This window comes from Pinus tabuliformis, chromosome 5_2 (genome assembly GCF_031772625.1).
Source record: "Pinus tabuliformis cultivar Carrire ecotype Pingquan chromosome 5_2, CPIR1, whole genome shotgun sequence".
NCBI lineage: Eukaryota > Viridiplantae > Streptophyta > Pinopsida > Pinales > Pinaceae > Pinus > Pinus tabuliformis.
The window spans coordinates 158,705,255-158,729,689 of NC_142306.1; the positions used below are offsets into that span (position 1 = coordinate 158,705,255).

Below are 24,435 nucleotides of genomic sequence, written 5' to 3' on the forward strand. Positions count from 1 at the left end.
AACCCCTAGCCACAAACCTTTCTTTGAAATTGTCAATGCTTCCATCTATTGCATGTTTGATCTTGTAGAGCCATTTGGAAGTTACAACAGATTTGTCATTCGGCCTAGGAACGATTTCCCAAACTCTATTTTTCGTTATAGATTGATATTCTTCTTTCATAGCGTCTTTCCATTCTTGTTGTGTAACAACCTCTTCAAAGGAGGATGGCTCTGCTTCAATCAATTTTGTCATATAGGTTGCATACCCTGAATATCTTTTTGGCTTTTTACTTTCCCTGAATGTTCCTTTAGTTGTAGCATGTCCTTATGCTTCTTGAAGAGTAGATGTTAACCAAACTAGTCTCTTACGAGATTCGGGAATTATGACTTTTTGCATAGGTTCACTAGGACCTTCTTCTTCATAATTAGGTATAGTATTTTCTTCTTCCCTTGGACATTCTTCAAATATAGGTAGATCTTCATCATCAAAATCAATAGGGAGATCTTTAGACTTCTTATAGGCAATGTTCTTATCAAAAATCACATCTCTGTGAAAATGTCATCTATTGCAGCAACTAGAAATTATTCTTCTAACTATAAATTTAATTGTGTAGTTTATTTGCTACGACAAACAATGAATAAAATCACAACTGCAATTTTCACCATAAAAATACTATAGAAAAATAGAAAGCTGGAAATTGAGAAATTTTAGCGCACACAAAATTTGACACCATTATTTTTGGACAATCGTCCCTGAAAAAACCCAACTTGGGAAAACCGGTGCAATAGATGAGGGTTTTATTTTTATTATGCAACAAAAATTCTGAGTACAATAAAATGACACCAAATTGGCATTTCTATCTGAGAAAAATACTGGCCAAAATATCTGAGGGAATTTTACCCTCCTCTCCAAGCAATCTAGGCTCAGAAATTGACCCCCGAATGATCTGCGTCAACTTCTACGCAAGCCTTGTGCAGCCCCTTGTACACTCAGCCCGGAACTCCCTCTAAATCAGATATCCTGCGTATCTTTGTTGCTTGAAATCTCTAACCAGGCCCTTTGGAAATTTTCCCAGCCTCCGGCACCTGAAACAACCTGCTCCACGGCGAAATTGAATTGCCCCTCTTGAGGCACTATGCAGCCCCTGCATAGGCTGCTGGAGAATGATTTTGGCCTCCTCTTCTGACTCTTCCGGAACTAGAAACTCCGGGAAATCTCTATGCTACCCCTCTGCCGCCTGCTACTCAATCACTGGCTTGATCTCATTATTGAATCACCTGCTACTGGGAAATCAAATTGCCTAGATCACTGAGTATCTGCGACTGGTATGTTCTCCATCTACCCATCGACTTCTTATAATCCTCTGTTGGAGCACCAACAGCCAAGATTAGAACTTAATCAAGGGCCCAAATTAATTCCTTGTTGATCCATGTGAGTTTCTAGAGAATTATCACCGTATCTCAATTAATATTGATTAATTAACCATATTCCCTAAGTTTAGACTTAGAAAATATTTGAAAAACGGTTAATAATCTAATTGACCCATCTCTAGGTGGAATTTCCATTAACGCTTTCTGGGTTTTGGAGATCTCATGTGTTTTAGCCTCTCAACAAAGTTTCGAGACTAGAACACCTGTGATGTTACAAAAGCGAACAATCTCTACTTACATCAAGTTGGTGATCTTCCTTAATGTAGATTCTATATGCCTTTGACAAGGCACTGTTATCAACAAATATGCCCTTTATGCTTGTATGATCCAATTTCTTCGTCCTAACTTTTGGAATGTGAATGTAGATGGGGCAGCCAAATATTCGAAGATTATCTACATAAGGTTTCTTCTGGTAAATGATTCTTCAAGAGTCATGTTGTCAAGTATCTTATGAGGACTTCGGTTTTGAATATAGACTGTTGTTTTGGATGCTTCACCCCACAGAAATTGAGGTAAGTCTTGATCATGTAACATAGCTCTAATACATTCTTCAATTGTACGATTCTTTCTTTCTGCTACTCCATTTTGTTCAGGGTTGTAGGGAACTATCAACTCCCTCTTAATTCCAACCTCCTTACAGAAAGAAATGAGTTCTTTTGATGTGTATTCCCCTCCATTGTTATATCTTAGCACTTTTATCTTCCTTTCTGTAAGATTCTCTACTTCTGCCTTGAATTCTTGAAATTTATCAAATACTTCATCCTTGGACTTAAGAAGATAAATCCAAGTCTTTCTTGAGTGGTCATCAATGAAAGTTACATAGTATAAATGACCTCCAAGAGATTTTGTAGCCATAGGACCACAAACATCAGAGTGAATGAGATCCAAAATTTCCTTATATCTTGAAGCACTGCTTCCAAACGGTTTCTTTACATTTTTTCCTAATGTGCATCCCTTACAAATTCCTTCATGCTCTTCCTTTAGCTCAGGGATGCCATTCACCATTGAGTTTAAAGATGGTAATATTTTGTAATGAAGGTGTCCAAACCTTCTATGCCAAAGTTCACATGGACTGATTTGAAGGTGAACCAAGGCTTGAGAGAGAGGTGTAAGTAATCTGTAGAGTCTACCCTCACGGTTCCAATGAATTTTGCATTATTGATGCTAGATCCCTTACCCCATGCCATAACTTTTCCATCAACAAAAGCAATTTTATCTCCTCTATCTTCTAGACAAGAAATGGAAAGTAAATTTTTCTTCAAACCTGGGACATATAGGATGTTGTTGAGATGTATGTTTCCTTTGTCTTCTAGCTCCAACATGGTTGATCCAATTCCTCTTACTACATAGCTCTTTTTATCTCCAAGCTCGATTGAATGAGAAGATATTCCTTTTGATAGGGTCTTTAGTTGTCCATGTTCACCTGTCATATGTCTAGAAGCTCCACTGTCAATTACCCATATGTTGTCATCTTCAAAAGTACCTGTAAGTGTTGAGAATAGTCCTTCATTCAAATCCTTTGTAGTGAAGGTCTTGGTCATATAGTTTTTGATAGACAATAAGAAATCCCCAAATGCTTTGATGCTTTGCTTGAGATGTTTTGTCATCATAGAAAATTGCTTCAATGAGAACTTCAATGACTTCTTCAAGGATGTAGTGATCTTCATTATGCCCTTTGTCAACCTTAGCTCTAATACCATGTTGAGAAATCAATAGGGCTACAATTGAAGTGATTTCTCTTTGACTTGATAACTGCTTGTGATATTCTTTTACTTTTCCTTATTATTAGCTTCTTCTTCTCTTATTATTATGTTTTTCTTATCATCAAACAACTACCAAAACATGAAGATCAATAGTACACAAGAACACAAGATGTAGGTTGTTAACCAAGGCCAAAACCTCTCCTAGAGAGGAAAACCCACAAAAATCTCCTCTTCTTATAGACTCTTCAAATGACGAATTCCAAGACCTTTAGCCAAGACCAAGTCAAACCTTCTTAAGGATGTGCTTCTTCTTACCAAGTCAAATCTCTTCCAAATGCGCAACTTCGACTCCCAGCTACAAACTTCAGCCCTCATTGCAGATCTAAAATCTTTAGCCCCCTGCAACAAGCTGCAACTTCGCACGTGTGGATGAATTAGTGCTTTTTAGGCTTCCTCCTTCCATCACTTGGGCTTCTTCTTCTTCAAAGGCTTGTAGGTGATCAAGTTGACCTTCTTTCTTTGGATTTCATCCCTTCTTTGCTTCTTGAGAAAATTCAACCTTGTAGTTATGAAAACCCTAGCCTCTTGTCTTCCTTACTTCTAGACCTTCTATTGTCTTCTTGCTTGTTGTTCTTGCTTCCTTGATCAAATGAATGAGTGAATGTACAAATGAGGTCAAATGGTCTCTTATATATATGCTTCCAAGGAGGACGAATAGCCCTTATTAGGCCGACTTCTTCACCGCTAGGCCAACTTGGCCTTGGAGGGGTATTTTGACACTTTTGGCTCAAAATAAATTATTTTGACTTGTTACAAAATGCCCAACAAGGTCAAATACATATGACAATGACTCTTTTGAATTCTTGACTCTATGACAAAACCTAAAAGTACACAATGGGTGCTTTGACCTAGAACAATTTAAACTTGAGCATGAAACCCATTCTATAAAAATAATAATAATAATAATTTCCCTTTTCTTTTTACATCAAATAAATAAATCAAGAGTACATAAAATATTATGAAGGCCGAATCTAGTTACAATTTTCAACAAATCTAGCATACAATTATGGAGAAGAAGGTCATTAATGGTCAAGGTCAATAGGAATGGTGCATGACCAAGATTAATCTTTGTGAGGTGGGTGTTTTGCAACATGATGGGTGGGTCTTCTTCCTCAAGCCCTAAAGCTTTCTTTGCTCGCCACCTTTGGGACGTGATCTTCATAATCTCCTTTATTGGAATTGACATGCTCATATTACTTAAAGCAGCACCCACATCAATGTCTAGCTCAACTTCTTTATCTCTGGCTTTGTGCTTGGGTTCCCCTTTTGGAGGGTCCTTTTTGGTGTTATCCTTCTTAGGAGGATCCCTCTTAGGGTGTTCCTTAGGAGGGAGATCCTTTCCCTTTTGCATATTAGAGCTTGAGGAGGGGTCTTTGTCATTTTTCCTGGAATAGTGCAACCCCTTGAATCTTCCACTATCATCAGCATTCAATATAGGTTCATCATGTTCATCTTTAAGGTTAATTTAAATAATTAGAGGATGCGTATATGTACTGCGTAACATAATGTTGAAGGCTTGGGTTTCACCAACTACGTTCATTTGCCCACCACCCTCTTCATCTTCACTCTCTTCGCTAGCATTATCACTTTTCTCATCCTCGGAAGATGAGTCTTCGTGTTCCATAGCATTGGTTGGAGCCAAGGTATTAGGAACATTGGGTGTGTTGAAATTTCTAAGTCTAACCCGTTAGAAATTTTCCTGCACTATCTGGTTTATTTCTCCTACTTGTTTAATTATTGAACAAGTTATTTCACCATATAAATACTTAAATAAACCCAATGCAATCTCAATCGTCTACAGATCATCAACTGAAAGAAATAGACAAACACACAAGGGACACCATTATTTTTGGACGAACGTCCCCAGAAAAACCCAACTTGGGAAAACCAGTGCAGCAGTTCTGAGGGTTTTATTATTAAGAAGATTTTCTTGAGTACAACTGGGTGCCAAACTGGCTCACCCGACAGAGAAATCTATTTGGCAGTAATACCTCTCTTCGGAAGCAAGCATTTTGAAAGTTTGCTCCACGAAACTCTCTCCAACACCTCTCTAAGGCTCAGCGTCAGCACTCCTGGCCTCTGCGTCAGCCTAGAAACCTCTACGTCAGCCTCCTAATGCACTGCATAGCCTTTCTGGTCCTCTGCGTCACTCACGTAGGCCCTCTGGCCCTCTACGCAGTCACTGCTGGCCTCTGTGTGGCTCCTGCTGGCTTTGCGTTTGCCTCTCTACCTCTGCATTGGTATTCTGGCACTATCTCTGCCTCTCTACTATGCACTCACTGTCCCTTGCTACAACTCTGATCACTGGTTCGATTTCTCTTAGCAAACCCCGCTCTAGAAAATCGAATTGACTGATCACTCTGGTGTACTCTCCAAGTGACTCTTAAGCCTCCTCTTATACTTTTCTCGTTGACATATCAATGGCCGAGATTAAGTCCCTAATCAACGACTAAGATTAGATCTAGCTTGTTCCATGTCTTTTGGACCATTCTAACACAATTTCATATCAATCCACATTAATATTTTAGTTTCCTAAAGTTTAAACTTAGGGACTCCATTAAAAATTTTAATTATTTTAATATCTCCTGAATTGTTTAGAATCTGCCCAAACCCTTTTTGGCTATTGGAGATCTCATGTGCCCTAACCTCTCCACCAAATTTCATGGCTAGAGTACATCCGATGCTACCCCAAATCAACACTCCCTCTTAGCGAGGATTGTTCTCTAGCAATACCCCTCACTGAGTATTACTTTGATCATCTGGCATCGATTCATGTGTTGATGCTAGGCCTTCTGCCCACCATCCTGTGCACTGCTGCATCCTGTACATCTGTATGGCAGCTCCTCTACATTCATGCTGCTACTGGTCCTTCCTCCCAACACTGCATCTGCACTGCAGCCCTCTCTCATCGTGCTACATCGTGCTGCCCATAGCACTACCATTGCTACTGTTGCACTGCAACTCAGTTACTTAGACAATGGTAACTGATCTACCCAACTACTGACATCCTTATCAAGCTAGAAACCCTCCTGATGTTGAAGCTCTCTCTGCCTCTATCCCGTGCTCCCTCTGTTGCCTCTGCGCTACTACAACACCTTTGCGCCTCTCGCACTGCTGCAAATACTTCTGTGCCTTCCTGCACTGCTCCAACCTTCTTTGTGCCTCTCGCAATGTTGCAACCCTCTCTGCACTGCCGGGGACTACTGCACTCTAGCACTCTCTGCCGCTCCATCCGCATCCGCTTCTACCGACATCTGCCATCCTGCTATTGTCACTTCGGGGCTCTCGTAGTTGGATATGATCCAAGAGTTTGGGTACCTCAAGGATCCTGCCCCTCATCTCTTGTAGTCCTCCTGACTACAGCTCGATGTCTCCCCACCTCTTCTCTAGAGGTACATGAGCACTCATGGCACAATCATCATCATCCTCTACCTCCTTCTCCGCCTTAGCCGGTGCTGCCTTGGAGTTAGATGCCTCTCCCTTATTCTTCTTCCTAGGACACTGGGTTGCATAATGGCCCAGCTCCCCACAGTTGAAGCACTTAATCTTGGAGAGGTCCTTTTTCTTCCTCTTCCCTTGCTGCCCCGCAGATGCCAGAGCCGCATCCTCTTCCTCCTCTTTCTTGACCCGGGCTCCTTTGCCACTACTTCCTGCCTTGGTCAGTTGCCCACAATTCTTCCCAATCTAGAAGATTCGCTCTGCCCAAAATGCTTTGGACGAATGTCTCCCATTCCTCGGAGACTGCGTTCAGGGCGGTCCTCACCATCAACTCCTGATCCGGCATGGCCCCTATGGAAGTCAGTTGGTCCCAAATCTCCTGCAACCTGCTGAGGAAGTGATCTACCTGCTCCCCCTTCTGCATCTGATACGACCGCAACTGATTCTCCAGTAGCATCTTCCTCTGCATGGAAGTGCCCTGATACAATGTCGTCAAGGTGTCCCACATCTCCTTTGCCGTATTCTTCTTGGCAATATGTTGAACTACATGATCCTTGACCCCATCAAGGATTATGCACTTTGCCTTGGCCATCACATCCTCATACTTTTCGTTATCAGCTAGGTCAATTGGGATAGCCACGATTCTCAAGGCGAAGGCCTTGATGCGATGTCTATCTAAAATAGACAGGATCTTGACCTTCCAGATTACAAAGCTGGATGCCCCATCCAGCCTGTCTTGATCCCTCTGTCTATTCATGGCTATCTCTACTCTTCTCTTCGACTCCTCTGAGTCTCTACTTCCCTCCTGGAAGTTCTCTTCCAGACTCCCTCATAGTCTCGATTTCCCTCCTAAAAATCCTTCTGCCAATATTTGAATCGCACCTCTCTGATCTTCTTTGCTCTTGCAACACTGATCTGGATTTCTTGGCTAAAAATCCGCCTAGGTAGCGACTCCCTTCTACCTTGGTTCTGTCCTGTTAGATACTGTTTTTCCTCGACAACAACAACACCCCACCAATTTCACACTCCACAATCTGCCCACAGCTTCCTATGCCCCAGCAACTGAAGAACTGAGCCTCTAGGCTCTGCGCAATCTCGACAGTGGCTGAATCGCTCCACTAGCCAACTGCGTCACTCCTACTTGGTTGAGCAAGATGACGTGGCTCTTCGTGAGCCTCTTTTGCCTCTCACTGCTTCTGCGCTGGCCCCTTCTCTGGCTTGAACTGATGACACAGGCCCTCTGCGTCACCCCTTCTCTGTTGCTTTCTGCTTAGGAACAACTTCTGTCACTCGGGACAGTTGTTTCTGCTGCAAATTCTCTAATTCAGCTGGTGCCTTCAGCTCTCCTGTGATCTGCAACCCTCTGATACCATGTTGAAATTTCTAAGTCTAACCCGTTAGAAATTTTCCTGCACTATCTAGTTTATTTCTCCTACTTGTTTAATTACTGAACAAGTTATTTCACTATATAAACACTGAAATAAACCCAATGCAGTCTCAACCATCTATAGATCATCAACTAAAAGAAATAGACAAACACACAAGGGACACTGTTATTTTTGGACAAATGTCCCCAGAAAAACCCAACTTGGGAAAACCGGTGCAGCAGTTTTGAGGGTTTTATTATTAAGAAGATTTTCTTGAGTACAACAGGGTGCCAAACTAGCTCACTCGATAGAGAAATCTCTCTGGTAGTAATACCTCTCTTCAGAAGCAGACATTTTGAAAGTCGGCTCCACAAAACTCTCTCTAGTACCTCTCTGAGGCTCAGCGTCAGCGTCCTGATGCACTGCGCAGCCTTTCTGGCCCTCTGCATCACTCACGCAGGCCCTCTGGCCCTCTGCGCAGTCACTGCTGGCCTCTGCGTGGCTCCTGCTGGCTCTGCATCTGCCTCTCTGCCTCTGCGTTGGTCTTCCGGCACTATCTCTGCCTCTCTGCTATGCACTCACTGCCCCTCGCTGCAACTCTGATCACTGGTTAGATTTCTCTTAGCAAACCCTGCTCTAGAAAATTGTATTCACTAATCACTCTGGTGTACTCTCCAACTGACCCTCAAGCCTCCTCTTATACTTTTCTCGTTGACATATCAACGACCGAGATTAAGTCCCTAATCAATGGCTAAATTAGATCTGGCTTGATCCATGTCTTTTGTACCATTACAATTTCATATTAATCCACATTAATATTTTAATTTCCCTAAGTTTAGACTTAAGGACTCCATTAAAAATACTAATTATTCTAATATCTCTGGAACTGTTTAGAATCTGCCCAAACCCTTTCTGGGTATTGGAGATCTCATGTGCCCCAACCTCTCCACCAAATTTTGTGGCTAGAGCACATCCGATGCTACCCCAAATCAGCAGGGTGGACCCTGCTTGCTTTCTTCATTATGTTTCTTCAGAAAGGGTTTGTTCTTTAGAATAAAAGTGGATTTTTGTCCCTTTTCAAGAGCAGTGAATTTGTTCATATACAACATGTACCTAGTATTCATATCCTTAGACAATTTGTCAATTTTCTTAAGGGCCATAATTAGGGCTTCCTCAACTTGATCCTTATGCTTGCTCTTTTTGGTTTCGACCTTAGCCCTAAGGAAGTTGAACATTTCGACTTGAGCAACATTTAAGTTTTGTTCAACCTCAATAAATCTCCTTTACTTTGGCAAGAGTCTTCGGTTTCTTATCCTAAGTCGATATGTCAAGTGCCCTCCAACGCCCTTAGTGAATTTATCCATGATTTGGGCTTTGGTGGGCTTAAGGCAATTGGGAATGTCCTTGACCATCCTGTCAAATATTTGGATAAACTCCCTAATGATTTCATTATTTTTCTTTTTCAGGTGGTAGAATTTTTCAAGGATATAACCTCCATCGGCATTAAAGACCCACCTCTTTTCAAAAGCATCTTCAAATTGCTCAAAGTCACTAATGTTGGCTGGAGGAAGACAAAGGTACCATTCCCTAACATTTCCCTCAAAGGTTAAAGAAAATAGCATCATTAGCGTATCTTCATCGTCAATCCCTCGAGGGCCTATTGCCCAAAAGAAGTTCTCTTCATGGATTTCAACACTCTGGTCAGCACTCCCTTTGAACTTTGGTTGCCACTCATGATATTTCTCAAGTAAAGGATCAGGATCCCTACTAAAGTTCATAGGTTTGAAATGAGCCAAATTCCACTTCTTAGGCCTAGGGGCATTGACTTGATTTTGATTTTGATTTTGATTTTGGTTAGTGTTGGTATTCATGTTGTCAGGAAAGAGGCACAACAAGAGGTGAGTGCTCTTGTTGATTAGCCCCTCTTAGTTGCAACCTTGGTTATAGGAGCTATGATTTCTTTGTTGTATCTTTTGTCACTAGGTAGTTTAGGAGTCGCCAGAAGAGGATCTATATTGTGGTTGTGTGAATTATCTCTTCAAATATTTGAACCAAGGAGGTAGACCTGCTTCCTCCCCAGCAACGACACCAAAAATGTTGCCACAAAATCTAGCAGAGGTCCTAGGAGGGGTACATAAGGGACAACCGCTAGACCAAATGGCAACAATGGGACAAAGACCCATAATCACCTCAGTCAGTATCCCTTTCTCTTTACGGACTTTCACCAATGGGAGGAGTCCTAGTATGAGGGAAATCACTAATAATGATAGGATCAATGACAAGGTATGATGTGATTTCCAAGGCCCATTCAAGGAGAGGCTCAAATAAGGGCTCAATGCTTCAAGAGAAGCTAAGGGCTCTCCAAGAAAGACCTATGAGGAAGACCAAGACCTAGGGTTAGAGATATTTAAATAATAATGAGTATGCTTAGGATCAAGACTTCCAAGATGAGGCAAGACCTCTATAGGGGCTTTGCAAGATGACTCGTCTTTAAAATAGGGTTTTCGCTCCACTAGAGAGACCTAGAAGGAAGTCGAAGCAAGACCTAGGGTTTTTTCAGTAATCGTTGGAGGAAGTCCTCTAATGTGATCACTAGGTCAAGCAAGGGAAGGGAAAGGGTCAAGGATGATTGATTCCTCAAAGCTTTGAGTGCAAATGGCCCTTGATGAGACCTCCAACGTAAGACGTTCAAGATGAGCTTTCAAAGATAGAGCTAGGGCTTGAGTTTTCTCACAAATAAACGTGGGAATTGCCTAAAACTTTGAGGATTCCTAGAGGAGACACTAATGCAGTACCTTGTCCAAATGGAGTTGAAAAGCTCCCCCTCTATGTAGCCCTAGATAAGACGCCTAGGAAGGAAGTCAAAATTTTTGGGAGCAGAAAAAGAGAAGGAAAAGAAGGGTGATCACCAAATTTACTAGGATTAGTGCCTTACCCTTGGGCTATGGAGTGTGTATGTGATTCGAAATTTGGCCGAAATTGTCTTCAAGGAGGTTAAATTGTGATGCTCTAGCAATCACTCTTTAGCATTTACCCACCCAAGATCAATGGACTTTTATGGAAGAAAAACAAGTTTTAATCCACTAGGAACATTCATCTACTTGCTATTCAATAAGTAACATGCACAAATTTGCAATCTAACAATATTTTCAATGATATTCAATAATTAGGGCACAAGAAGAACTAACTAGTTGCAAGATTTCCACACATTAGACATTATTACATGAAATTTTTTCAACAAAAGTACTTACATGATAACAAGAGATATATCCAATCCAAGATCAAGATAGCATCGAAAGAGCTCCAATAGACATCCACAGAAAAAGTGTGAAATTCTCAAGAGAGAGAGAGATAGAGATTCAAGTGTGATGATGATGTTTGATACAAATGAGGCTTATTTATTTATATGTCTCTCTTGTTGAAGTTTCTATCTTTACTTAGTTTAGAAACCCTTCATGCACTTTTTCTTATTTATTCCTATCTACTTGTTATTTTTCTTTAACAAGTCATTTACAAAGTAAATATTGAAAATAAACACCAGTGCATGCTCAACATATTACAGATCAGCAACTAAAAGAAACAAGAACAAACACACCACATGACACCATTATTTTTGGACCAATGTCCTCGGAAAAACCCAATGCGAGAAAACTGGTGCAGCTATTTGAGGGTTTTCTTATTAAGCAATATCAGAGTACAATCTGGGTGCCGAAATTGGCCTACCCAACAGAGAATTTCCTTAGCAGCTATACCTCACAGTTTGAGAGAAATCTCCTGGCTGAAACCCCGGAAAATCCTTCTGGCAGCTCCTCAGCACAAAACTACTCTGCAACCCCAGCGTCTGCCCAATTTGGACTGCGTCAGCCCCTCTCTGTCTCACGCTGGCCCTACGTCAGCCTTTCTTGGCCTGCGTCAGCCCCAGGAGGCCATGCGTCAGCTGCGCTAGCCCCTCTGGTGCTCTGCGCAGCACTTAGCTGCCTCTGCGTGGCCCTGCGTGAGCCCTTGCTGCCTCTGCGTCACCCTCCTTGGCTACTGTGTGGCCCTCCTGGCACAATCTCTGCCTTCTCTGTTTCTCTGTACTCAATGCCCCTCAGCTGCTCTCCCGATCACTAATTCTATCTCTCTTAGCAAACCTCTCCAAGTGACCCTCAAGCCTCCTCTTATACTTTTCTTTTTGACATCTCAACGGCCAAGATTAAGTCCCTAATCAACGGCTAAGATTAGATCTGGCTTGATCCATGTCTTTTGGACCACTCTAACACAGATTCATATTAATACACATTAATATTTTATTTTCCCTAAGTTTAGGGACTCCATTAAAAATATTAATTATTTTAATATCTCCTGATCTATTTAGAATCTGCCCAAACCCTTTCTGGGTATTGGAGATCTCATGTGCCCCAACCTCTCCACCAAATTTCATGGCTAGAGCACATCCGATGCTACCCCAAATCAACACTCCCTCTTAGCAAGGATTATGCTCTAACAATACTCCTCATTGAGTATTACTCTGATCGTCCGGCATCGGTACCTGTGCTGATGCTAGGCCTTCCTGCCCAACATCCTCTGCAATGCTGCCCATGGTTCTTCCACTGCCACTGCTACTGCTACATCTGTACGATAGCTCCCTCTGCATCCGTGCTGTTGTTGGTCCTTTCTCCTAGCACTGCATCCACACTGCCCCTCCTCTCATCATGCTACCCACTGTTGCACTGCAACTCAGTTACTGAGAAGTAAGTTACTGACCTCCCTGTTGGGCTAGAAACACCCACTGATGTTGAAGCTCCCTCTGTCGCTGACAAGTGCTCCCTCTCTGACCTTTGCACTACTGCAACAACTCCCTGCATCTCGCACCGTTGCACACCTTTATGTGCCTTCCTGCACTGGTGCAACACTCTGTGCCTCTCGAACTGCTGCAGCCTGCTAGCTCTGCGTTATCTCGGGACTCCTGCACTGTAACTCTCTCTGCCTCTCCATCTGCATCCGTCTCTACCAACTCAGCCAGTCTTGCTACTCCTCGTCAGGGCTTCCGTAGCAAGGTCTAATCCAAGAGGCTAGGTACCTTAAGGATCCTGCCCCTCATCACCTGTAGTCCGCCTGACTACAGCTCGATGTCTCCCCATTTCTGCCCAAGTGGTGCGTGTGCACTCATGGCATAGTCATCGTCTGTCAAAACTTCCTTCTCTGCCCGTGTTGGCGATGCCTTAGTCTCGGAAGACTCTCCCTTACTCTTCTTCCTTGGGCACTGGGTCGCATAATGACCCATATCCCCACAGTGGAAGCACTTGATCTTGGAGAGATCTTTCTTCTTCTAGTTCTCCTGCTTTCCCTCAAATTCTAGGGCCACATCCTCCTCCTCCTGCTGAACTTTGATCCCTTTGCTGCTGCTACCTGTCCTCACCATAAGCTCCTGATCCGGTGTCACTCCTATAGCAGTCAATTGGTCTCGGATCTCATTCAATCCTCCGAGGAAGGTGTCAATCGATTGACCCTTCTTCATCTGATACGACCTCATCTAGTTCTTGAGCAGCATTCTTCTCTGCACAGAAGTATGCTGGTACAGGTTCTTGAGAGCCTCCCACATCTCAACTATCATTTCCTTCTCGGCTATATGTGGTACCACACGATCCTTGACCTCGTCAAGGATAATGCACTTGGCCCTCGCCATCGCCTCTTCGTACTTGTCGTTATCATTGGGGTCGACTGGGATAGCTATAACCTTCAAGGCGAAGTTATTGACACGATTCATGTCGAGCACTGATAAGATTCTGGCCTTCCAGACTGCAAAGTTCGATGCTTCGTCCAATCTATCCTGGTCTCTTACCCCGTGTAGTGCCATGACGCTCCTCTACTTCCCTCTTGGAAGTTCTCTATTCGACTCCTCTAAGTCTCTACTTCTCGTCTAGAAGTTCTCTTTTGGACTCCCTCTGAGTCCTGATTTCCCTCCTGGAAATCCTTCTGCTGCTTGTCGAGATGCCCCCTACTCTTATTGTCTTGTGCAACTGCACTGTTGATCCAGGTTCCTCGGTTAGAAACCCTTGGTAACAACTCCTCTAGCCCTGCTCTGTCAAGTATTGTTCTGACTACAGTACCTCACCAGCGCCACTCTGCAATATTTCTGCAGCCTTCTAGACTCCAGCAATTGCCCCTTTGTGAACTGCGTCAGTCCCTCTCTGCCTCACGCTGGCTCTGCATCACCCCAGATGGGTCTGTGTCAGCCCTGGGATGCCCTGCGTCAGCAATGCTAGCCTCTCTGAGGTTCTGCGCAGCTCTCGGCTTCTTCTACGTCACTCTGGCTGGCTCTACGCCACACTTCTTGGCTTTTGCGCTGCTAGAAACAGCTTCTGTCACCTTGGGACAGCTGTTTTCTGCTGCTATTGATCCGCTCGACTGATGTCTTTTAGTCCTCCTATGATCTGCAATCACACTCTGATACCATGTTGAAGTTTCTATGTTTACTTAGTTTAGAAACCCTTCATGCACTTTTTCTGATTTATTCCTACCTACTTGTTATTTTTCTTTAATAAGTTATTTACAAAGTAAATATTGAAAATAAACACCAGTGCATCAACAACTAAAAAAAACAAGAACAAACACACCACATGACACCATTATTTTTGGACCAATGTCCCCGAAAAAACCCAATGCGGGAAAACCGGCGCAGCTATCTGAGGGTTTTCTTATTAAGCAATATCATAGTACAATCTGGGTGCCGAAACTGGCCTACCCAACAGAGAATTTCCTTAGTAGCTATACCTCATAGTTTGAGAGAAATCCCCTGGCTGAAACTCCGGAAAATCCTTCCGACAACTCCTTAGCACAAAACTGCTCTGCAACCCCAGCGTCTGCCCAATTTGGACTGCGTCAACCCCTCTCTGTCTCACGTAGGCCCTGCATCAGCCTTTCTTGGCCTGCGTCAGCCTCAAGAGGCCCTACGTCAGATCTAGGAGCATCTGCGTCAGCTGCACTGGCCCCCCTGGTGCTCTGTGCAGCACTTGGCTGTCTCTGCGTGGCTCTGTGTGAGCCCTTGCTGCGTCTGCGTCACCCTCCTTGGCTGTTGTGCTACTCTCTTGGCACAATCTCTGCCTTCTCTGTTTCTCTATACTCAATGCCCCTCAGTTGCTCTCCTGATCACTGATTCTATCTCTCTTAGCAAACCCCGCTCTAGAGAATAGAATGCCTGATCATCTAGTGTACCTCTCCAAATGACCCTCAAGCCTCCTCTTATACTTTTTTTTTTGACATCTCAATAGCCAAGATTAAGTCCCTAATCAACGGCTAAGATTAGATATGGCTTGATCCATGTCTTTTTTACCCCTCTAACACAGATTCATATTAATACGCATTAATATTTTATTTTCCCTAAGTTTAGGGACTCCATTAAAAATATTAATTATTTTAATATCTCCTAATCTATTTAGAATCTGCCCAAACCCTTTCTAGGTATTGGAGATCTCATGTGCCCCAACCTCTCCACCAAATTTCGTGGCTAGAGCACATCCGATGCTACCCCAAATCAACATCTCTAAGAGTTCGAATTAGCTTATGATACACCTAAAAATATTTTAATGTGCAAAATAACATCACTTTGGTGACAAGCCCACCAAATAGCTCATAAAGTGTAAGATAAGCCATCCAAAATGATGTAGCGATGGTGTAGGAGGGTCGTTGGAAGGCCTAATCAAGTCCTCAAGTTCCATGATGAAGAGATCTTCATGAATGATGGTCAAGGGGGTGGCCCCTAGATCTCCAAGTAAAACATCATGTGATGCTCCAAAGTGCCTCTGGGGCACAAGTAGTGGTATCATGGGTCTCCTGGTGTAAAATAACCCTGTAGACTGCTCCAAATGAGGGCACAGAAGATGGTGCTTTCCCTCCCATGTCTCAAAGATGAGACAAACCTCCTCTAGGCCTTAGATCAGCGGCCAAACCCTGTATACAATGCTAAGCCTGATGGGGGCAATATTGGTCCAAGTGCATCAGCTTGCATATAATGTGGGACAATGAACAAGGTGTTGAGGCTGCCCATGGCATGATATAATGTTTTGTCACATGATGGAAACCCATGGCTCTCAACGCTTCCCCTACAAGTGTCAATATGATCCTCTAGTGGGCTTGGATCTCGTATATGGAGGCAAAGCCCAAAGTGAAACCACCTGCCAATCCTGTATAAGATCCAATGTGTCTCCCCACACTCAAATAAAATAATTCACTAGTGTAATTGAGTGAATAAGCTCGTTAATCAAGGGCAGAAATGGGCACTTCATAGTGGGTTTCCCTTCTATATTTGGGGCTTTGAGCATGTAATGGTGTTACCTCCCTTGGTAGGAGTAGTTAATAAACCACCCTATTAGGTGTTCCCAACCCCTAAAGGGAAGGACATGTCCAAGGTACATCCTTCAAGTGGTAGGTGTCATGTGGATAATGATGAGGTGGATGGGGACACAAGGGTCTCAAGGCCAAATGACATAGGCTCAAGGGTGGTAATGATGAGGGATGTCCACATATTTGAGTATATGAATGTAGGAGGGAGCAATCGTGGTACATGAGTTACCCCGGCTTTTTTTTTCCACTCTTGATTTGCCTTTTGCCTTTTATTAATTTTTCTTTTATTTTATTGCTCGGGGCTCCAATGGATGCGTCCATGTTATGTATGGTATAGCAATGGTTGCCCCGTTAAGGTGGGGCAGTTCATTCCCACTTGGTGTTGGGACATACACAGGTTCCTTAATGATGCAGAGGGCACTCATAGGGGGCCTAGGAACCAGGGTGATGGCTAAAATGATAGGGGGTAGAGCTCATATTTGGCTTTTGCCCACATGCTAAATTTTATTGTCCCGACCATCTTTTGCATTTTGTGGTACATTTTCCTTTTGTATGTGGCCATATTATTCTTTTATCTTCTTCTTTAATTGCATTAATCTTTGGGGCATCGTTCCAAGCCCGACCCAGACATGTGGACAAGGGGAGGGGGATACCAAAACCTTGTGGACCCAGAAAGGGAAGATGATGAAATAGGGCATGCAATGTGCTGAGGGGAGTGAAAAATGTGGAACGGGAAAATAGGACCACACTACCAAAATCGGGGTTTCCAAGTAGTGCCCATCCTAAAGTTGTAAGCCAGTAGGGGAGATCCCACGGGACTAGGGTTGAGGATTAGCCCCCCAACTAAGGTAAGGGAACAAGACTACAGTCAAAACCCTTCCTCCTTTCAAGTCACCCAATAATCCATAGTACATACCCAAATGTGCCCAAGAAAAACAAGCATAAGCACCCAATTACATAATGAAAAATCATACCTTTAGGATTGGATGGCCCGCCTTGAAATATACGATCTCAACAGATGGGTGAGGGGACATATAACTGGCTCAAGGAGCAGAGACCTCTAGCACAACATTGGCTACATTGATGGCTGTCAGGGGCTGTTAGCTGAAGACAAATCTAGGAGAAAATTTCTCCTATGAGGTCACCCACTGGTGGTGGGTAACACTGCCTACCAGCGGTCAATCGATAAGACAGATTCCAATAAATCAGAAACCCTAAAAGGGTCGGTCATGTGAGATATAATATTTTACTTTAGAGCGAAGTGGGCACAACCCTGCTTTTTTTGGAAGAGATATCCACTCGCCTTCTCTGTAAGCTTCGATGCATTTTCTGTGTAGATTGCCCTCTGGCCTCCATGAACCTCTATTGATTTCCCCATAATCAAAGCATGAGTCCGTCCCATTGATTCAGAACTAGTGTTTTTGGTCCCTCTCAGCTACATGCAAAACAACAGAAACAAAAGTATAGAAGAAGTTGTGTATGGCAATATGAATATGAATGCAAGCTGATAAGGGTTTGACCAATCATATTTAATATATGCATAAAAATCGTGACTAGAAGCACACTATTTACACAAGATTCGAATACTCAGTACACTTTCTCTTTCTTGTTTATATTTAAACAAGATTTGAATGTTTGCCCACCTTGCCCCTTGTTCTATTGTTTCCTAAGATTCAGTTTGGGTACTGAGAAACAGAAATGGCCATAGAAAACAGCATTTTCTGTCTTGTTTTGTTTCTTAACCATTTTTTACAGGGAATGAATGCCCTTGTCACATTTCTGGTAATAGAGAATTGCAGCATTCATGATGGACTATTAGGGCCTTACATCCAAGACACTAAATTCCCACTAAATCAAGAGTACATTAAGTACATGTAATGGAACATTAATTACACCCATAGCTATAAAGCACAACCCCGCATTGCTGTCTCATCATGTTAAGCAGCTGCCAGGCACTAAGCTAGGGTGTATTGTGCATATAGCTAGATGGTAAAGGGGTGGAGTCATGAGTGAGCTACTTACTTGTCCAATGGGGTAGTGATGACCACGTTTTATTGATCTTAGGAAAGTCTTCACTGGGAAATTTAAACTTTGAGTTGGCTTTCTAGTTTCCTCTATAACCATGGTGCTATCCACTTCATAGACAGTGCTATACTTCATCATCACACACCTTTAGTTGATTGAGTAGGCATGCACATATGCTAACTACTATACCTTTCATTTTCTTTTTTGTGCTTGTATTTTTAGAGTGAAAACTTGAGTTATCAGACTGAATGTTTATATTTCTAAAGCCAATTAGATTTTGTAGGGATTCGCAATGGGTTTTGCATGAAGATAATTTTCATTGTAATCGTATAGCTTCTCAATGATTATCATTTCTTTTAGGTAAGACATTACAAGTGACGAAGGAACTGACGTTACTTCATGTAAAGCTCTTTCCCAGCCACTTTGTTTGCCAGGTCTGCAGTCACTTGCAATCAGATATTAGTGGGCGCCTTGAATCTCATTTGTACCAGACAAAATAATTCAGTCACTCTACAAACTCCATTGAAGAATTGGAGTTTGAAGATATTAATGGCACCCCTAGGGACGTTTTCCCCTCCCTCTTTCTAGAGTCCAAAGTTCAAACAAACCGACGAGAATGTAGCAGGTAGAAATTCATTATGGAGTTGTCAGCTAGCACTTTCTGTCTCAAATGGTGACATAGAAGAGCAGATGATGAGGGAAAAATAAATTGAAAAGATTTATGATTATTTAGGAAGGTGTTTGCTTTTGTCACTGTTCCTCACTTGTACCTGAATATTCTTCCTTGAGTAATAATGTATTTCCTGTTCTTTACAGCTTCCATTTGTTGACTTGAATTTATTACACAGGCTGTAAGTTAGTCAAAGCCATTTTATAGAAAATAGCCTGTAGTTAGAAAAGGGCATATAGTTCAATTGAATATTGTCAGAAAAATATTCTTCCACCTAAGATGTTTGGTGCAGGACGATGTTAAAAAATGGTTTTGCTATTTTGATAGGTGAAGGAGACTGTTGAAGAGAGCATCTACAAGCTGAACAGGAGCAAACCAGTCAATCCTTCTGGATGCTTTGGTAACATCCACAAAAATGATCATTCGACACTTACCCTGAAAGATATTGATTTACTTTTCTCTTCTGGTGAACAAGAGCAATCATATGAAGAATGTAGAGAGGGGTTTGAAGAAGTGCAACATATGGGAGAGCTTAGAAATTTGCCCCCAGCTGTTGCTGCTGTATTAGCAGCAGAAAACAGACAGAAACAAGCATTGAAAAGAGGTGCATGAAGAATGGGAGAAACTGTGACAGAGGACCAAGCTTATCAGCCTGGGAAACATGTTGAAAAACGCAATCCTGACATCCGAAATATGTATCAATATATGTACTATTTTTTTTCTTTTTTCAAAATTCATGAACAGTAGTTGATATCAATTGTTTCAGTAAATTCCTTTAGTTTTAAAGTATGCTTTTATTTATATATGATTAACTTCAATGTATATTGGAGCATGTGGGAGAGAGTTGAAAATCACATTCTTGACATCCAAAATCTGTATCATTATATGTACTAATCTGTTATCAAAATTCATGAACATTATTTTATTATAATTGTTTCTTAAAATTCCTTTGGTTATGATTTGAAGTATGCTTCTTTTATTTATACAATGATTAACTTCAATGTACATTGGACCATTAACTTGGCCTCCATATGATGGTGCCTGTTAAAATTGTTTCATACAATTAAGTAATTCCTTCACTATGTATCTTCCAATGATCAAATAATAACTGTGATGATAATGGAAAATACAAGGAATCTCATAATTCTTCTAAGATAATTGTTTTGTGAACCAGTAGCACTTGATTCTCAAAAAGTGGCCATATCTTCAGTGTCTTCTTTTGCACAATGACAATTGCATACATAACTTTTTCATGGTTGTGTGACATCCCAACTTATCTATATTGATATTTTACCGTTTATTACTGATTGACTAGCAACTGTCTTTAGTTGGAGTATGATCATTCGTGCTTTTCTACCTGCTTGTGCTTGAACTGGATGCCAATATCGTACTGTAAATAATCTTACAGTTTCAATCCCCAAGATGAAGCTCCCTAAGATAGTACAATCATTCATTGACAGGGAGAATTTTATAGATGCAAGAGGACAATTTGTTGGCAATGTTCATCTATTTGAAGATGCACCATTGGGAAATAATGACCTTAAACATCCTGGCTAATAAAAGCTTAAGAAGCACTATAATGATACAACTTTCTGAGGTACAGATTGTTGAGACAGAAGGCGGCAAGCCAGAGCAGATGAAAAGTATGATTCCTTTGCAAACAAACAAATACCCTCTGTTGTGTTGTTATATATAACCTATACAAGTTTTTTCTATAGTCTTATTATGTGAACAGTGAGACCTAGAAGTACAAGTTCTTTTGAATTTATAGTTCCAAGAGTCACAATGGTGCCCAATAGCTCTATTCTGAACTTATTTGCCTGCTTATATCTTGCTATGGAAAGTACATAATTCCAATGTTGAATGACATTACTGATTTAGCAGTGATCACGGTATTCATCTGAGTTGGGAAAATGCATTGCCCTTACAGACACAAGGTAGTAGCAGTTTGTTGTTGGGTTGTTTTATAATGTGTGTGCTTTATATGTGAGAAGCTATAGTTATAACTCAATGATCTATCTGGCAGGGTTTTGATCCTATTGAATACTAAAATTTACGTAAGACTCTTAAGGAGAGATTCAAATATGGTCGTTAATATCTTCCTCGGTTGATCTTTCACTTGGATTGTACTTACAAATATGACCTGTTACCCACCACTTTGTGGGTGATATCCCCAGGAGAAATTTTTATCCATGATGAGCCTTAGTCGGCAGCCAGTAGCCCCTTGATGCCTCCTACTAGCTCGTTGTGCCATTTCTCTGCCACCTGAGCTAGCCATGTGGTCCCTCACCGTCTTGTATTCATCGTATGTTTGAAGGTGGGCCTCCCGAATCTAAAGGTATGCCTTGTCATTTGGTAATTGAGTATTGGGTTTACTTATCATGAGTACTTATGGGTATGGATTGATGGGGGGATTTGGCGGAAAGAGTGGGCTTAGTTTGTGCTCTTGTTCCCTTGATTTTTTTTTGTTGTTACCCTTGGATCTTAGTCTTGTGGGATCTCCCTTATTGATCATTTGGTTCTAGGGTGGTACTACTTGGAAAACCCCAACTTTGGGTGCGTGGTACCGCTCATTTATCTGCACATATTACTCCCTATCCACTCACTATACTCCCATTCATCTTTTCTCCCACATGGGTACACATTCCCATTCTGGGTCCACATAGGGCTAGCCTCCCTATCCCCTTGTCCCCACCTTGGGTCATGCCTAAAATGATGCCCTGGAGGTTGAAGCAATTAAAAGAAGTGTGAAGCATAAATGGCTACATTTAATAAGAAATTGTACCACAAAATGCAAAAGATCGTCGGAACAAAAATAATTAGCACGTGGGCAAAAGCCATTACATGAGCTCTACCCCAATCATTAGCCATCACCCCTGGAGGGAAATCAACCGCCCTACTTAAAAGCGGGTAATCACTACTATATCTTGCACATCATGCTCTTGTCCTTTGAGCCCCAAGGAGTTAATTAAAGAAAATTCATAAAAGGCAAAAGGTATATGAAGAAGGGTGGAAAATCAAGGTTGGGGCACCTCATGTACCACGATTGCTCCATCCTATACATTACATATTCGGGTGTGGGCTTTCCCTTATCCAACTACCCCTATGCCGCACTATGTGCCCCAAGATTGCCCCTCTCATTCCTATTTGTCACTTGCCACCCCCATTAGAGGGATGTACCTTGGACATATTATCCCCTTTAAGGGCTGAAACCACCTAATAAGGTATGTGGCTAACCTCCTTTGGAGCTTGGAGATACTAGCACATGCCAAAGCCCACTATGGAAGGGCATGCCATTATGAAGTGCCCACATTGTTATCCATGATTTGTAAGTTTTTTACCTAGTTATTTTAATGACTGGTTGTAATGGAAGCCTAAAGGACGCATTGAATCTTATGCAGGATTACAGGTGGTTTCCATTTGGGTTTGGTTTCCCTATATGGGATCCTAATTCCCAGAGGTCTACATTGGCACATGTAGGGTATGCATAGAGAGCCATGGGCCTCCACAGCAGTAGACAACACTCCATGGATCTTCATGGATGCTCAGAGTTTACTAGCGATCCACTTTTGGGATGATGATGATATGTTTGGTACATTATGCCCAGTAAGCCCCCACAGGAGCCCCACACTCTTGATAGGTTTCCCAGGACTTGTACGATGTCATAGCAGCATTCATTCCACCACTTGGACCCTTGTGGAGGATCTTTGATTCATATGGAGACCCATGGGGTGATCTATGTGCCCTCATACCAAATGGGAGCACCATAGGTCTACTAGGAGAACAAGGGGCCACCCCCTTGTCCATCATATTCCGAGGAATTTATTCCTCAATATGGCACTTCAAGATATTATTGAGCCTTTAGAAGGCCCTACGACATGCACATATCATTATTTGGCCCCTTGTAAGGTTTGTTTTAAACTTATGAGCAAGTTTGGTGGGCTTGTCACCAGTAGGGGTTTTATTTGCACATTATTTTATCATTAAGGGCTAATGTAGGCCCATAGGCTAATTCGAACTCTTTAGGAGGCTATATATTGATGTTAAATACATTCATTTGTATCATCACTTGACTTGGGATCTCTCTAATCATAGACAATTTTCGCACTTTTTCCTTGCTAGATATTTTTGGAGATGGATGAATTTTGATGTATGGATTTGGGCTATCTCTCTTGTCTTGGAGCTTTATTGAGCAAACGAAATGTTGGTTGGATATACTCTATAACATTGTAAGTAAATTTTGATGCTATTATTCTTGTTGCTACATATTGCCAAAATTAGGGCTAGTTGTTGCATTATCGAAGTGTGGAATTAAGCATGTTTTAGCTAATTTAATGTATAGGCCAATGTTATATGAATGAAATGTCTTAGAGATTTATCTATCTCGAGAAGCTTGCATCATTTGCTTTGAAGTATGAATGCTTAAAGGTCACTTTTCTTTTTTTTCTCTCAACATTGGATGAAGTTGACTTTCTAGGCCTCCTTGATCAAGAAACCAAGTTCTTACTCATCATTGTCCTTAACTCCATATCCCCAAGTGAACTATGCACTAATCCCTCAAAAAAGGTGATCATTTCAACCCTCTTTTAACCATTTTCCCATTTTTCCCCAAGTCTAGTCCCATTAGGACACCTAGGGCATCAATTTCCCACAAATTGACCCAAGGAAAAAATTTGATCTCCTATAGGCCACTGCACTGGTGGGTCCCCTCCCTCTCCTCCAAATTTGAGGCAATTCTAACATTGGAATCCTCGGGAATCTCAAGCCCTAGCTTTAGGATCAAATTGTGCTTAGGCATCCCCAAGTCTAGACCTCAATAAGATCAATTCAACCTTTTGAAGAAAGTATTATTATTCAGTCATTTCCTCTCACCTTGTCTAGGATAGGAACATCATTGGTTGCTACATTCCATCCCCGAACCTGGTCTGGGTCCACTTAACCTCGTGTGGTCTCGCTTCTCAATAAAGACTATTTATCAAGGACCACTTGGGAATCCAATCTTCCCAAGGATTATAGGGATTAAGAAACTTGTTCATAAGCCTATCCTTTCTCCCTCAACCCTCCAATCCTCACCCCTTATCCATGGTGGACCAAATCCCTTGCTTAAAGAGCAAGCAAGCTCCATTCTTCACTCTATCGTTGGGAAAGGCTTTTCAAGGTCACTTCTCACCTATCCATTGACATATACTTTACAAGTGAATTTCTACACTATTGAGACTCCTCCCATCGGTGAAAGTTCGTAAAGAGCAGGGAGACTTAGTTGTGGTGACAGTCGGCTAAGCCTACACAATTTCCCTTGACCTAACAGTTGCCCTTTTAGGAACCCCTTTAGGTCCCATGCTGGTTTGAGTGGTAACATGACCAAGCTGGAGAGTACAGAAATTTGCTTGGCCAATATATGGATGTCAATAATCACTAGCACTTTTGTTGCATGTTT

The 24,435-nt window shown here is 42.0% G+C and overlaps 1 protein-coding gene across 5 annotated transcripts in view; it reads left to right on the forward strand.

Annotated features, from left to right (window-relative positions):
* LOC149158008 (uncharacterized) overlaps positions 1-19,929 on the forward strand; it is a 413,335-nt gene extending 393,406 nt beyond the window's left edge. For all 5 annotated transcript variants that reach the window (XM_089436086.1, XM_089436084.1, XM_089436088.1 and 2 more), the window contains exon 21: positions 19,326-19,929. In XM_089436086.1, the coding sequence (XP_089292212.1) occupies positions 19,326-19,610 (285 nt within the window). In that variant the 3' untranslated portion in view covers positions 19,611-19,929. The remainder of the gene's footprint in view (positions 1-19,325) is intronic.
* The last annotated feature ends 4,506 nt before the right edge of the window (positions 19,930-24,435 follow it).